The sequence below is a fragment of the Podarcis cretensis genome (assembly GCF_951804945.1).
Source record: "Podarcis cretensis genome assembly, chromosome: Z".
Classification (NCBI taxonomy): domain Eukaryota; kingdom Metazoa; phylum Chordata; class Lepidosauria; order Squamata; family Lacertidae; genus Podarcis; species Podarcis cretensis.
The window spans coordinates 2,568,917-2,582,513 of NC_137184.1; the positions used below are offsets into that span (position 1 = coordinate 2,568,917).

Sequence of the window (13,597 nt, forward strand, 5' to 3'; positions counted from 1 at the left end):
AACGCGTTTTCATCAGATGTCAAGGAAATAAGCAGCTATCTTATTTTTTATTTATTTTTTATTTTTAAAGGTAAAGGGACCCCTGACCATTAGTGGCTGACTCTGGGGTTGCGGCGCTCATCTCGCTTTATTGGCCGAGGGAGCCGGCGTACAGCTTCCAGGTCATGTGGCCAGCATGACTAAGCCGCTTCTGGCGAAGCAGAGCAGTGCACGGAAACACCGTTTACCTTCCCGCCGGAGTGGTACCTATTTATCTACTTTCACTTTGATGTGCTTTCGAGCTGCTAGGTTGGCAGGAGCAGGGACAGAGCAACGGGAGCTCACCCTGTTGCGGGGATTCGAACCGCCAACCTTCTGATCAGCAGGACCTAGGCTCTGTGGTTTAACCCACAGCGCCACCCGCGTCCCTTTGCATTTGTATTAGCAAGGGGTATTGCTTTGGGGTCCGTGTGTGTGTGTGTGTGTGTGTGTGTGTGTGTAGATACCACCTGCACAGGTGAGACCAGCAGGAAGCTGTGGAGAGGAAGTGGCGAAGGAGGCTGTGAGGGTATTCCCATTCCAAAGCTATGGGACATCTCAGGGAGGGATAGAGGGAATGAGCTGGGAGATTTGGGTTTAAGAGAAGTTTGCTGGCAGAGGAGGAAGTGTGTGAAAGGGTGGGGGAGGGGAGAGGTCCCAATTTATTATTTATTTATTGCATTTCTAACACGCCTTTCTCTCCAAGGACCTGAAGGTGGCATCCATGGGTCTCTCGCCTCCTCATTTAATCCCAACAACAACCCTGTGAGGTAGATTAGGCTGAGAGGCAGTTACTGGCTCCCAAGGGATTTGAACCCTGGGCTCGTGGGGCCTAGTCACAACACTATGCCACAATGAGGTGGCTGAGGTTTTTTGTTTTTTAAAAACATATTTTTATTAAGCAATTTCAACAGAACAAATTATCAATCCAAGTAGTCAATTACATTATTTCCCCCCCTTTTTTATTCCTCCCCATCTCTCCCTCTCCCCCCTCCTCCAACCTGGGACTTCCCTCAGCTCCCCTCTCTGATTTATTCGCACATAATATTCTCTGCATATTAAAAATTGTACGTATCATTGCCTTATCTATCATTTATTCTATTAATGAGGTGGCTGAGGTTTGAGGCGTGGCAGAGAACTGAATTTACAGGTGCAACAGGTACAAAACTGCTGCCCCACCAGCTGTTTGCACACACCCTCCAATGAAAATAGAGGTGTCTCATTCCATAATAAAAAAAATATTACAATTTATTCCCCACCCATCTGACTAGGTTGTCCCAACTATTCTGGACAGCTTCCAACATACATAAAAACTTTTTTAAAAAATTAAACATTTTGAAACTTCTCTATACAGGGCTGCCTTCAGATGGCTCGGGGAGTCAGATAACTCCATACCCTCCAACATTTCTCTGATGAAAATAGGGACGTCCTAAGGAAAAGTAGGACATTCCAGGATCAAATCAGAAACCGGGACAACTTCTGTAAATCTGGGGCTGTCCCTGGAAAATAGGGGCACTTGGAGGCTCTGCTTGCATGACATGAGCTGTTAAATTCATTGTCAGCTAACGTTGACAATGGTTCAGATGGCGATTTGTTTTGTTTTTAAAAAATTATTCAAAATTAAAACAAAACATATTATCCAAAAACATATCATCCTTATTTTATCCCCATTTTCCCTCCCTCCCTCCACCCTCCCACACAAAACCCACCCACACCCACCCCCTGGCTTCCCTCAGTTCCAGTCTTTGGTTTCTCTGAGAATGCTGTTTTCTGCATGTTACAAAGTTGTATAGATCCTCAAACTATTTAGCTGATTATTATCAATAAAAAGTTTGTGAATGTTTATTCAAAGCCAGCCAAGGAGTCCAGTTCGCTTTGTTGCATCTTCAAATACTTTGTAAAGGGTTCCCATTCATCTTTAAAGTCACAGTTATGCTTGTCCTGTAGCTTATATGTCAGTTTTGCCAGTTCTGCATAGTCCATCAATTTTTCTTGCCATGATTTTTTAGTTGGGGTTTCTTCAGTCTTCCATCCCTGTGCTATTAGGATTCTCGCGGCCATTGTCGCATACATGAAGATGTTTTTCAGCTTTTTTGGCAGATCTTTCCCTACAATACCTAACAAAAATGCTTCAGGTTTTTTAACAAATGTTAAATGGAACATTTTCTTCAATTCGTTGTATATCGTTTCCCAAATTTTTTAAATTACATTACAATCTCACCACATATGATAAAATGTCCCCTCCTTTTCCTTCCAACATATATTTGAACTAGTTTTGTACATTTTCCCTAAGTGCACTGGTGTTGTGTACCATCTGTACATCATCTTCATGTAATTCTCCTTCAATAGGGAACAATCTGTAAATTTTAAATCAGTTTTCCATTATTTTTCCCAATCTTCCATCATAATGTTGTGACCTAGGTCAGATGGCGATTTGTGTCAGATGGTCAGTTTGTGTCTGTGTGGGATCAATCCTCTCTGTGATTTCAGATTAAACAAGGATGGCAGAGATAAAGAAGAGATAAAGCGCTTAATCAGCACTCTCCCCCCCCCCCCCCGCCCACCTCTCTGTGTTCTCAGTCATCTTCTGGAAAGATATATATCCTTAGTTCTCAGTATCAGATCTTTGAACCCTTATGAACTTTGCGATTCAACTCTTTAAGCCTGAGGCTTCTTCAAGGGAGCCTTTCTCGTCTCCTGCCCTGGCTCCTCTAATATATTGGAGGCTGAGCCAGCCACAGAGTGACTGTTGAAAAGGTGGTACAAGACCTGAACCTTGGTATCCAAGTCATAGAATTGTAGAATTGTGGAGCTGGAAGGGACCCAATGTGTTATCTACTCCAGTCCTTGCAAGGCAGGAATCACAGGTCAGATGGCCACCCAACCTCTGCATGCGCAGAATAACTTCTCAATGAGTTTGTTTTTCTCCCTGGGAATAGGACGGTCCAGATGTCAAAATGCTAAACTTTCTCCCAGCCACCTAGGCGGCAAAGACATAAAACGGTGCCCAGCCGGACATACAACCACCACCTGGTGTGAAGCAAACAAAACTCTGCCCACCTACAGAGAGAAAGCATGTACCAGTTATGTACCCTGTGGAACACCCTCCCTTCAGATGTGAAGGAAATAAGCAGCTATCCTATCTTTAAAAGACATCTGCAGGCAGCCCTGTTCAGGGAAGTTTTTAATATTTAATGCTGTACTGTTTTAACATTTGATTGGGAGCCTCCCAGAGTGACTGGGAAACTCAGCCAGATGGACGGGGTATAAATAAATTATTATTATTATTATTATTATTATTATTATTATTATTATTAAAGTAACAGGGTGAAAGGAAACCCCTGTGTCTTGTACAGGCTCAAGCTAGCTGATGAGCAGAGATGAGAAAACTGTTAGGAACACCCCTGTCGCTTGTGCCTGCTGGGCCACAGGCAGCCAAGCACACAGGTGTGAATCCTGATAGGACTGGGTCAGGAGCCGAATTCTGACGTTCATCCAGATGCAGGTCCAATAAAGAACCAGAGGCAATTTGCAGGCACTGGGAAGAGAGGGCTGAGTCAAGAAATCTGTATCGGGCAGGGTTTGGAGTGCAAGAACAAAGGCACAGGCAGTTGTGGAGCAATCTGATGGTTTGCCCAAGAAGGAGTCTGGCATGACATCACTGCCGCTGCTACGAAGAACGATTTGGAAACAGGACACGTCAGAAGAAGCTTGTGCAAAAGAACAGTGGAGCAATAATGGGGCCTTGAGTCCTTCTTCTTGCAGGCTCATCCTGACTCGTCACAAGGAAGATCAAGCCCAGGGTGCTCCTTGATTGAATTCAGCAGCTGGCATTGTTGGTATGTGTGGGTGGCCCCTAGGTCCTTTGCACTGGGCTCCAGATCTGCTGCCTTGCTGTCTCCCATTCAACCTTTCTTTCTTTCTTAATGCTTACAGGGGATCCTTCCCTCTGGCAATTAGCCTAAATTTCTATGCACACCAACAAATCAGCAAATGCAAATTTGGCCCATGTGCCCCAAGTCCTGCAAGGACTACTACCAGCCATGCAGGTTCAGCTCTGCCTCCACAGTCACAGCAGAGACAGCAATGATTCTCTTTGTTAAAAAATAATAATTTTTATTGAATGATTTTATGTTACAAAAAACATTACGACTATACTACCACAAAACAGAATTGAGAAATAAAAATTACATACGTCAATATTTTGTTTGTTATTTGTTATCTACCGTCTTATTTCCTCCCAAACATTCCATACAAAACATACACCCACACAAACACACACACAAAATAGTGATAATAATGAAAATAAATATTTCTCCCCCTTTTATCTTACAAAATCTTTTCTTCAGTTTTGACTTCCTGTCGAGTCCCTACGCATATATTTTATCTTACAATTGAATGTACACAAAACAATAAGCCTTTCTGTATAGATTTTCCAATACATTCAGAAAAAATAATAAATCCTTAATTGTTGTCCACCTCCTTTTACTTCCTTTGTCACTTGAACGCTAGCACGGAGTCAAAACTATTATTGTTTTTTTGAATGTATCTTCTATAACCATCCCATTTTCCTGCAAACTTTTGCTTTGAGTTACCTCTGAGTTTGCTAGTCAATTGCTGGACTAGACAGGCCACTGGCCTAATCCAGAAGGCTCTTCTTAGGTCCTTAGGTTCTTAAGCACCTAGCGAGGCCCCTAACTTCAGCCCACCCTGATTGCTAACTCCAGAACCACTTCTCCAGACTGTGGTAGACCTTCCCTTGGGGCAGGCTGGAGAAACACTGGCAGATGGTGCAGAACCTCTCTGGCCAGCTATCATACAGCTTCACGGCAAAACTCCTCTTCCACTCAAAGAACCTCTGGTAGCGGCTCTCATTCATGGTGAGCAGGAAGTCTGCAAGTTCCTTCACAGAGCCAAAGTCGTCTATGTGGATGAAAGCATCACCAGGAATGAACTGCTGGTAATTGGCTCGGGGAGGCCCCATGACCACAGGCACGGATCCAGCCAGGAGGGAGTTCCTCCAGAGCTTCTCAGTGATGTAGTCCCGGTGGACGGAGTTCTCAAAGGCCAGATAGAACTTGTATTTGGAGATGGTGGGCAGTAGGCAGGCTGGGCAGAGAGGCTTCTTGTTTGCTCTCCCATACACATCAACCTTGATGTACTTGGACAGGTTCCTGTACAGTTGCGCTCTCTGCTGGGTATGGTGGTGGTGGCTGATGACCCATGACACAAGGCCAGACTTCTCTGGGATGTCCACCTCATCTGATGGTTGGGCGACAAGCTCCCCATAAGGGATGAAGATGTCAGAGTCCCGCCTGAACGTCATGGTCCAGTTGAAGACTCCATCCCACCTGGCTAGGTCTTTGCTGTGTGTGGGGGACTCCAGGGAGAGCCACACCCACTTTTGCCCTGGGTGGGGCTTAGATGCAGGGGGGTGCGATCTGCGGTGCTGGAGTGCCCAGTGGTGGAAAACTACCACATCTGCTTGGTTGTACAGGTTGCGGTTCCAGGTCAGCTGGCAGCCCTTGATGGAGCAAAGTGTGGCACAGGGATCGCCAGTGAGATTTAAGGCATGGCCGTAAGGCCAGTCCCAGATCAGGACCATCAGGGAATGGTTCTGTGCTTGAGTTCTGCTGGGGTTATGGAATGGCTGGGCAAGGAACGTCAAGTTCAAGAACACAGCGCCAAGCAGGAACATTGCGCCAGCAAATCTCTTCATGGTGATCATGGAGTAGGAGGCCATTGTGCAGGCAGGGGACACCATCCTCTTGCTCATTAAGCAGGTGCTTAATTCTCCTGAATTCAAAAGTCAGCATTTCTTGTCCTTCAGTCAGGGTGGGCGTTAGAATGCTGCAACAGAGAAGAGAAGAGGAGAGTCAACTCCAGGGAAACAAGTCCAAGAAAGAAGCTTCCGTTTTTGTAAAGTTCTGTGTAGAAAGTTATGAGAAGCTGCCTTAGACCACAGTAGTCTATAGTTGCCCATCTAGTCCAGTATTGTTCGCACACTGGCTGGCAAAACCTCTGCAAGCTTCGCAGGGGAGGGTCTTTCCTAATGTCTGGTATCTGGTCTAAGTTTTGAAAATGAAGATGGTGGAGATGGAAGAATCCCCCAAATCATGCAGAAATAAGTTTTTGGTTCTTCTTTCCAGCTTCCCTTGTGAAAGGGCAATGAACTGTTGAAATTCTTTGTTTGTTACAATGAAAAATGGGGTCCTGTGCATCCCTCATGCTTGCTGAATGACTAATGAGGAAGTCTTCAGAGGTTTTGCACTCACTGTGAACTCACTCCTGTGGTGGCCAGAGGGGACATAGAGATGGACTCTTGGACGCAGTTTCCCTAGTGGCAATATAGCACTGATTTACCCTGTAAGATTTTTGTAAGGATTATAGCAAAGTGTTTTGCTTTACAAGTATGCTATACATATATGGAGATCCAATCAAAGCCAGTCCATACCATGGATTAACCAATGCATTAGCAATCACTGGATCTCCTGATCAAGGTTTTAATTTGTTTAGCAGCAACTCAGTGGAAGAAGGAGTAGATCTGAAGCAGTGAAAACCATAGGCTCGAGACTAACTGGGACAAACCACCCAGTTTATTAGTGTAGAAAGTGCTGTAGTTCTCATAGAAGTGTTTAGAATATCTAATATCTGAAGGGACATCACATGGAAGATGGACCAAGGTTGTTTTCTGCTGCTCTGCTCCAGAGGGGAGGGCAAGAACCAGTGGGTTCAAATTGCAAGAAAGGAGATTCCAACTAGGAAGAACTAGGAGATTCCAACTAGGAAGATCTTTTAGACAACATTTGCTGCCCAACAGAGGAATGAACTCCTTTCAAAGGTGGTGGGGTCTGTTTCATTGGATGTTCTTAAGCAGAGGTTGGATGGTCCTCTATCAGCGATTCTTTAGTTGAGATTCCTGCCTTGCAGGGGGGTTGGACTAGATGACCCTGGGGGCCCTTCCAACTCTACAATTCTATGATTCTATGAATTGATAGGAAATAAAACAGGTTCCATGGGATGAAATATTTGAAAATAAAGCAACTTGCAAATAAATTGATTTAATCAGCGTAAATTAATTCAAGTTTTAGTAGTGGTTGTTGTTGTTGGCAAGGCTTTGTGAGAAAGGCTTTGGTGTGAAAGTGGTGTGAACTCCTTAATAGTGTTGATCAGACTATCAGTCTGAGTAAATGACATAACTTCTCCTAACTGCATTCAGCCCATCTTGCTCTGACATATTAGATCAAAGAAAGTGTCGCAGACATAGCAGTCCAAGACCAGGCATTGGGGCTTTTACCTGGGATAAGCACTGGGAGGCAAGCAGGAAGCCAGAAAGAAGAAAGGAACTATTCCACCCACACAAAAAGAAAACATCATTCCTGAATACACCTTTCATAAGGATCAGGAACTGTCCAGGGAGCTGGACTTATCCATGTGAGCGTAGCACACAGGCTCTACTCCATCTGGGAGGGGGAGCAAAGTAACTGGTCTCAGCAATTTCGAACAGTGGCTGCTGTTTCAGCACTTTGCTACGCTCAGGTGGGGGCTCACCAGAACACATGACACTTTCACTTTTCCTTTGGGCCTCATGACCTGTTTGCTGCAACTCTCTACCACGATGCCTGGGTCTCAGAAAGTAACTCCTGGCACAGAAACATGACAGTGTTTCCTCCTTCTTATTCATCCCACCACGTGCCATTAAGGTTACAGTCATACCTCGGGTTACAGCCACTTCAGGTTGCGTTTTTTTGGGTTACGGACACGCCAAAACTCAGAGGTACCAGAATGGGTTACTTCCGGGTTTCAGTGGTTATACATGCGCAGAAGCGCTAAATTGCGCTTTGCGCATGTGCAGAAGCGCCAAATCACAACCCGTGCATGCGCAGATGCGGGTTGTGAACGCTGCGGGTTGCGAACGTGCATCCTGCATGGATCACGTTCGCAACCTGAGCGTCCACTGTACTATAATTCAGGGGTGCCCAAACTTTCTTCAAAGAGGGCCAGATTTGTGAGCTTTTTCTAGGATTGAAGTTCTTTTTTTATGATTTGACCCCAATAAATAAACTGCCACAGAGGCTGGATAAAACCGGACGGGGGCCCCCCCAAAACAGACTTTGGACATGCCTGCTGTAATTGCTGACTATGCAGGTTAACAGGGTCCCCAATCAACAATGCAAAGTATATATTCTTTAAAAACTTGTGCATTTGGTTGTTTGGCTTGATTATTTGCTCCTCCCTGATTTAGGGACTCATTGGACTGAAAAGTGGTATATAGACTGTAGTGGTATCACCCAAGAGGTATCAGTACATAAAAATGTGATACAAAGCTATAAGACCGTTTGGAAGTGAGTTCCAGAGGATGGGAGACACTGCAGAAAAGGCTCCATCTCTACTGAATTCCATTTTAATTGACTTCTAAATGGTGTCCTCCAAAGACAACTGTAAAACTATTGGCTTCATAGGAATGTCAGAAGCCACCTTATACCATCAGACCATTGATCATCTGAGCTCAGTATTGACTACACTTGACTGGCAGCTGCTCTCTGGGATTTCAGGTAGGGGGCATCGCCAACCCAACCTAGAGATGCTGGGATGCTGAGGATTGAAAATGGGACCTTCTGCATGCAAAGTGTGCTACTATTGAGCTATTTGCTTTCCAGTTAGGACTATAGAGAGCTGCCTTATACCAAGTCAGACCATTGGCCTCATCCTTCTCAGTACTGTTTACCCTGATGGGCAGTAGCTCAATATTGTCCATCAGGCTCTCCTGGATTTCTGACAGGGGGTCTGTCTCAGCCCCACCTGGAGAGGCTAGCGGGGCTCAAACCGGCAACCTTCCCTGATCTACAGCTCTTCCCACCCATACAGGTCCCCAAAGTAGCTCACAAGCATAATAAAACGAAATAAAACAATAGGATTCGGTCAAAAACCAATAAGGAAGAGCAACAAGCAATCAGTACCATTGTAAACCAAGACTCTGAGAATCAGAGATTTTAAACAGAAGCCTGCTAACACATTTCAAGTGAACGCTGCCTTTCTGAAGGCCAGGCGGGAAGGAAGTGGTGGTTCTAATGAAACACGTTGGCTATATTAAGTGCCGAGGCCCCAAAACAGCTGGAGGGCACCAGTTTGGTGAAGGCTGATTCTGGCATAAAACAAGCAGAAGGCTTTGTGTAGAATGGGAAGGTTTAGGTGCATCTTCTGAATCCAGCCATGGTCCTACTTAGTTCCTACTTCCTGGCAAATAATAATAATAATTGTGTCCTGCCTAATGGGCACTCTTTAAAAAAAACAAACCCAAAATCTTAATCGTACGGAAAAAACACTTTAATGCATGAGATCTAAAGAGGAAAGCAGAGCTTGCTCAACCTGAACATTGCACACTGACACAGCTTAATGAGAACATACCGGCAGCAGCCAAAAATATACCGTCACCTGCTATAATCTATATACAGTAGAAGGAACCACACCCTTACAGCAAAAGTTATTCTAACCCTCCTTTGTACTGTTAATAACATTCCCAGCTGCCGGCGTTTCTGGTTTTGATTGCAATTGCCCCTGGAGTAAGTCCCTCTAAGCTCAGTTGGACTTATTTCTGAGTGGACAAGAATCAGTTTTCACAGTCATAAGTTTTACACCTGAGGTCCTGCACTGGGGTTTCTTCTGACAGTTGCCTCTCAAGCTGATTGTGGTTTTTATTGTTAGGTTTCCACTCTCTTTTTGTTTGTATGACACGTAGAGAATTTGGCGTAGGAGGTGTCTCGTAGATATGATAATAGAATGGTGTCGTGCTTAAGAGTGCTAAACCTGGGAGACAAGGGTTCAAATCCCCACTCAGCCGTGAGGCTCACAGAGAGGGGGGATATTAACACAATTTTTAAAAAATGCAATTATCAATGTCTTTTTAAAAGGCATCTCCAGATGATCTGTATACAGTGGTACCTCGGGTTCAGCACTTAATTCGTTCTGGAGGTCTGTTCTTAACCTGAAACTGTTCTTAACCTGAAGCACCACTTTAGCTAATGGGGCCTCCCGCTGCCGCCGCACGATTTCTGTTCTCATCCTGAAGCAAAGTTCTTAACCCGAGGTACTATTTCTGGGTTAGCAGAGTCTGTAACCTGAAGCATCTGTAACCTGAAGCGTCTGTAACCTGAGGTACCACTGAACTGAGCATTCATCCTGATTCTTTTTCAGGGAGTGATCAGATGAATTTAGCTATTTATTGAGCATCCGTTCTGATTTTTTTTAATGCAGAGGTAAAATGATTTTGCAACAAAGCACATTTTCCAGTGTATTTTCCCATCACTTTCCTTATCTTTTTTTTTTTTTTGGTCAAATCTTTTTTAGTAAGTTTTACATTGCCACTTTACATTCAAACCTTAAACATCAACATCATCATTTAGGATTCCTTAAATCCTTTGACTCACCTCCGCCCTTCCATGGTGACCACTCTCAGCCGTTTTTCACCTGCTTCTCTTATTTTCTCTATTTTTCTTAAATAGTCAATTTTTACCATAATTTTTAGTACATTATAAGCATTACTCAAATCCTCTCAAAGTTTTTAGTTGTTTACGGTGTTCACTTAAATACATTGTAAATGATTCCCATTCCTTCTTAAAGTTCTTCTCTTCCTGTTTTCTGATTTTCCCAGTCAATTTCGCCATCATCATTTTCCTTATCATGAAAGTTTGGGTGTGTGCTGTTTTTGGGTAGGGGAATAGGTTTTTTTGCACAAGAACCCCAAATCAACTATAATAGCACAACCTGAATTTGCTGGTATGTTAATGAATCTCATTCACAAATAGCAACAATGCTGAAGTAACCCATATGTGTAAGATTTGGCAATGTTTTAATCCTTACCTTAAAAAAAAATTACTCTCCAAAACTGGATGTGAAAATGAAAGTTTCTCCATCTGAAGCCTTAGCTGCAAATACGGCAAAGGATGCTGGTTTTCAAAAGTGTGCAAAATGTGCCCATTCGAGAGGTAGACTAATGAGGACATGGAGGGGAGGGGAGCTTGTATATGTGGCGTTCAGGAAGCAGTGAATGGCTGAGAATGTCAAGCTCATGAGTCAAGATTAGCTGAAGTTAGATGGAGAGATTTATTTTCTCCTTCCTTCAGCTTTTCAGCTTATCATTTAAAAACAACACTGTCCTAAGAAAAAAGCAAACAGGCAGCTTGATAAAATTCTTACCCCTCTCCCAGGGAGCTCCCCGCCATAGCAACATAAAATGCAAAAAGTCAGAGACAGTAAAGCAGCAGAAAGCAGTGAATCAAGTGCCATGTAAAATCCTACTTTAAATTTATATTTAAAAAAGTAGCACACAACTGCTAGCCCTTGGTTTTTTGTTGTTTAGTCGTTTAGTCGTGTCCGACTCTTCGTGACCCCATGGACCAGAGAACGCCAGGCACTCCTGTCCTCCACTGCCCCCCGCAGCTTGGTCAGACTCATGCTGGTAACCTCAAAAACACTATCCAACCATCTCGTCCTCTGTCGCCCCCTTCTCCTTGTGCCCTCCATCTTTCCCAACATCAGGGTCTTCTCCAGGGAGTCTTCTCTTCTCATGAGGTGGCCAAAGTACTGGAGCCTCAGCTTCACAATCTGTCCTTCCAGGGAGCACTCAGGGCTGATTTCCTTCAGAATGGAGAGGTTTGATCTTCTTGCAGTCCATGGGACTCTCAAGAGTCTCCTCCAGCACCATAATTCAAAAGCATCAATTCTTCGGCGATCAGCCTTCTTTATGGTCCAGCTCTCACTTCCATCACTACTGGGAAAACCATAGCTTTAACTATACGGACCTTTGTTGGCAAGGTGATGTCTCTACTTCTCAAGATGCTGTCTAGGCCTGTCATTGCCCTTCTCCCAAGAAGCAGGCGTCTTTTAATTTCGTGGCTGCTGTCACCATCTGCAGTGATCATGGAGCCCAAGAAAGTAAAATCTCTCACTGCCTCCATTTCTTCCCCTTCTATTTGCCAGGAGGTGATGGGACCAGTAGCCATGATCTTCGTTTTTTTGATGTTGAGCTTCAGACCATATTTTGCACTCTCCTCTTTCACCCTCAATAAAAGGTTCTTTAATTCCTCCTCACTTTCTGCCATCAAGGTTGTGTCATCTGCATATCTGAGGTTGTTGATATTTCTTCCAGCAATCTTAATTCCGGCTAGGGATTCATCCAGCCCAGCCTTTCGCATGATGAATTCTGCATATAAGTTAAATAAGCAGGGAGACAAAATGCAGCTTTGTCGTACTCCTTTCCCAATTTTGAACCAGTCAGTTGTTCCATATCCAGTTCTAACTGTAGCTTCTTGTCCCACATAGAGATTTCTCAGGAGACAGATGAGGTGATCAGGCACTCCCATTTCTTTAAGAACTTGCCATAGTTTGCCATGGTCGACACAGTCAAAGGCTTTTGCATAGTCAATGAAGCAGAAGTAAATGTCTTTCTGGAACTCTCTAGCTTTCTCCATAATCCAGCGCATGTTTGCAATTTGGTCTCTGGTTCCTCTGCCTCTTCTAAATCCAGCTTGCACTTCTGGGAGTTCTCGGTCCACATACTGCTTGAGCCTTCCTTGTAGAATTTTAAGCATAACCTTGCTAGCGTGAGAAATTAGTGCAATTGTGCGATAGTTGGAGCATTCTTTGGCACTGCCCTTCTTTGGGATTGGGATGTAGACTGATCTTCTCCAATCTTCTGGCCACTGCTGAGTTTTCCAAACTTGCTGGCATATTGAGTGTAGCACCTTAACAGCATCATCTTTTAAAATTTTAAATAGTTCAGCTGGAATACCATCACTTCCACTCGCCTTGTTATTAGCCAAGTGCAAAAAACCAAACAACCCCAGGGGTCTCTTAGAACTGTGTTATTCTTTTTTTAAAAAGTAATTGCAATTCATTTTGATTTGATTTGATTTTTTAAATAAATCAATCAATCTGTCTGGTTGGGGTTCAAGGCACCTAAACAAAAATATCAGGAGAAGCATTCCCATCAAACAACATAACTCACCCCTCAACAGCTTAATTACCATGTTGCCCTCCTTGTCGTAAGATGCTCGAAACCTCATGAATCCTTTCTTTTTAAAGAGGCCTTTTTTCTTTGGAAGCAGCAGCAGAGGGAAGCAGCAGCTGAGTAGGGGATGGCAGTCTCTTTCCTTTCCTTCTTCTGTTTTTTCTTGGTAAGATTTCATCACCGGCGTCTTTCACACCCTGCTTCTACAGCGGTTTCCTGAAACTTCACATTGCGTTTTCATGTGGTTGGACACCCTCCCACACCAGTGCCTGGTCTTGCATGGCAGCACATGGCGGTGGGAGGGGGGGGAGAGAACTTAGGCAACACTCAAAGATGGAGTGGGTCTGATTAAGAAAACTTAGGGTGAGGGCAGCAGTGCTAAATCATTTTTTTTTTTTTTTAATAATTTTTATTCAGTTTTCCATATATTTTTTTTAACAAATAAAACAAAACAACAAAAGACAATAAAATGCAACATGTATAATTTCCTGCTCTTAATTTCATATTTCTTACTCTCCCGACTTCCTCATACCTCCCCTTTCTGCATTCTCATGTCAAATTAATTAATTA

At 43.8% G+C, this 13,597-nt stretch overlaps 1 protein-coding gene across 1 annotated transcript; it reads right to left on the minus strand.

Annotated features, from left to right (window-relative positions):
• Window positions 1–4,181: 4,181 nt before the first annotated feature.
• Window positions 4,182–13,246, minus strand: FUT7 (fucosyltransferase 7). Its single transcript, XM_079962217.1, has 2 exons — window positions 13,044–13,246; window positions 4,182–5,868 (listed from the first exon to the last, which is right to left on the minus strand). Exon 2 carries the CDS (start codon window positions 5,792–5,794, stop codon window positions 4,736–4,738), a length of 1,059 nt encoding a protein of 352 aa, XP_079818343.1. The 5' UTR covers window positions 5,795–5,868; window positions 13,044–13,246; the 3' UTR covers window positions 4,182–4,735.
• Window positions 13,247–13,597: the final 351 nt, after the last annotated feature.

Coding starts and splice junctions, on each gene's coding strand:
- FUT7 (XM_079962217.1), bottom strand. CDS start 5,794: ATGAGCAAGAGGATGGTGTCCCCTGCCTGCACAATGGCCTCCTACTCC.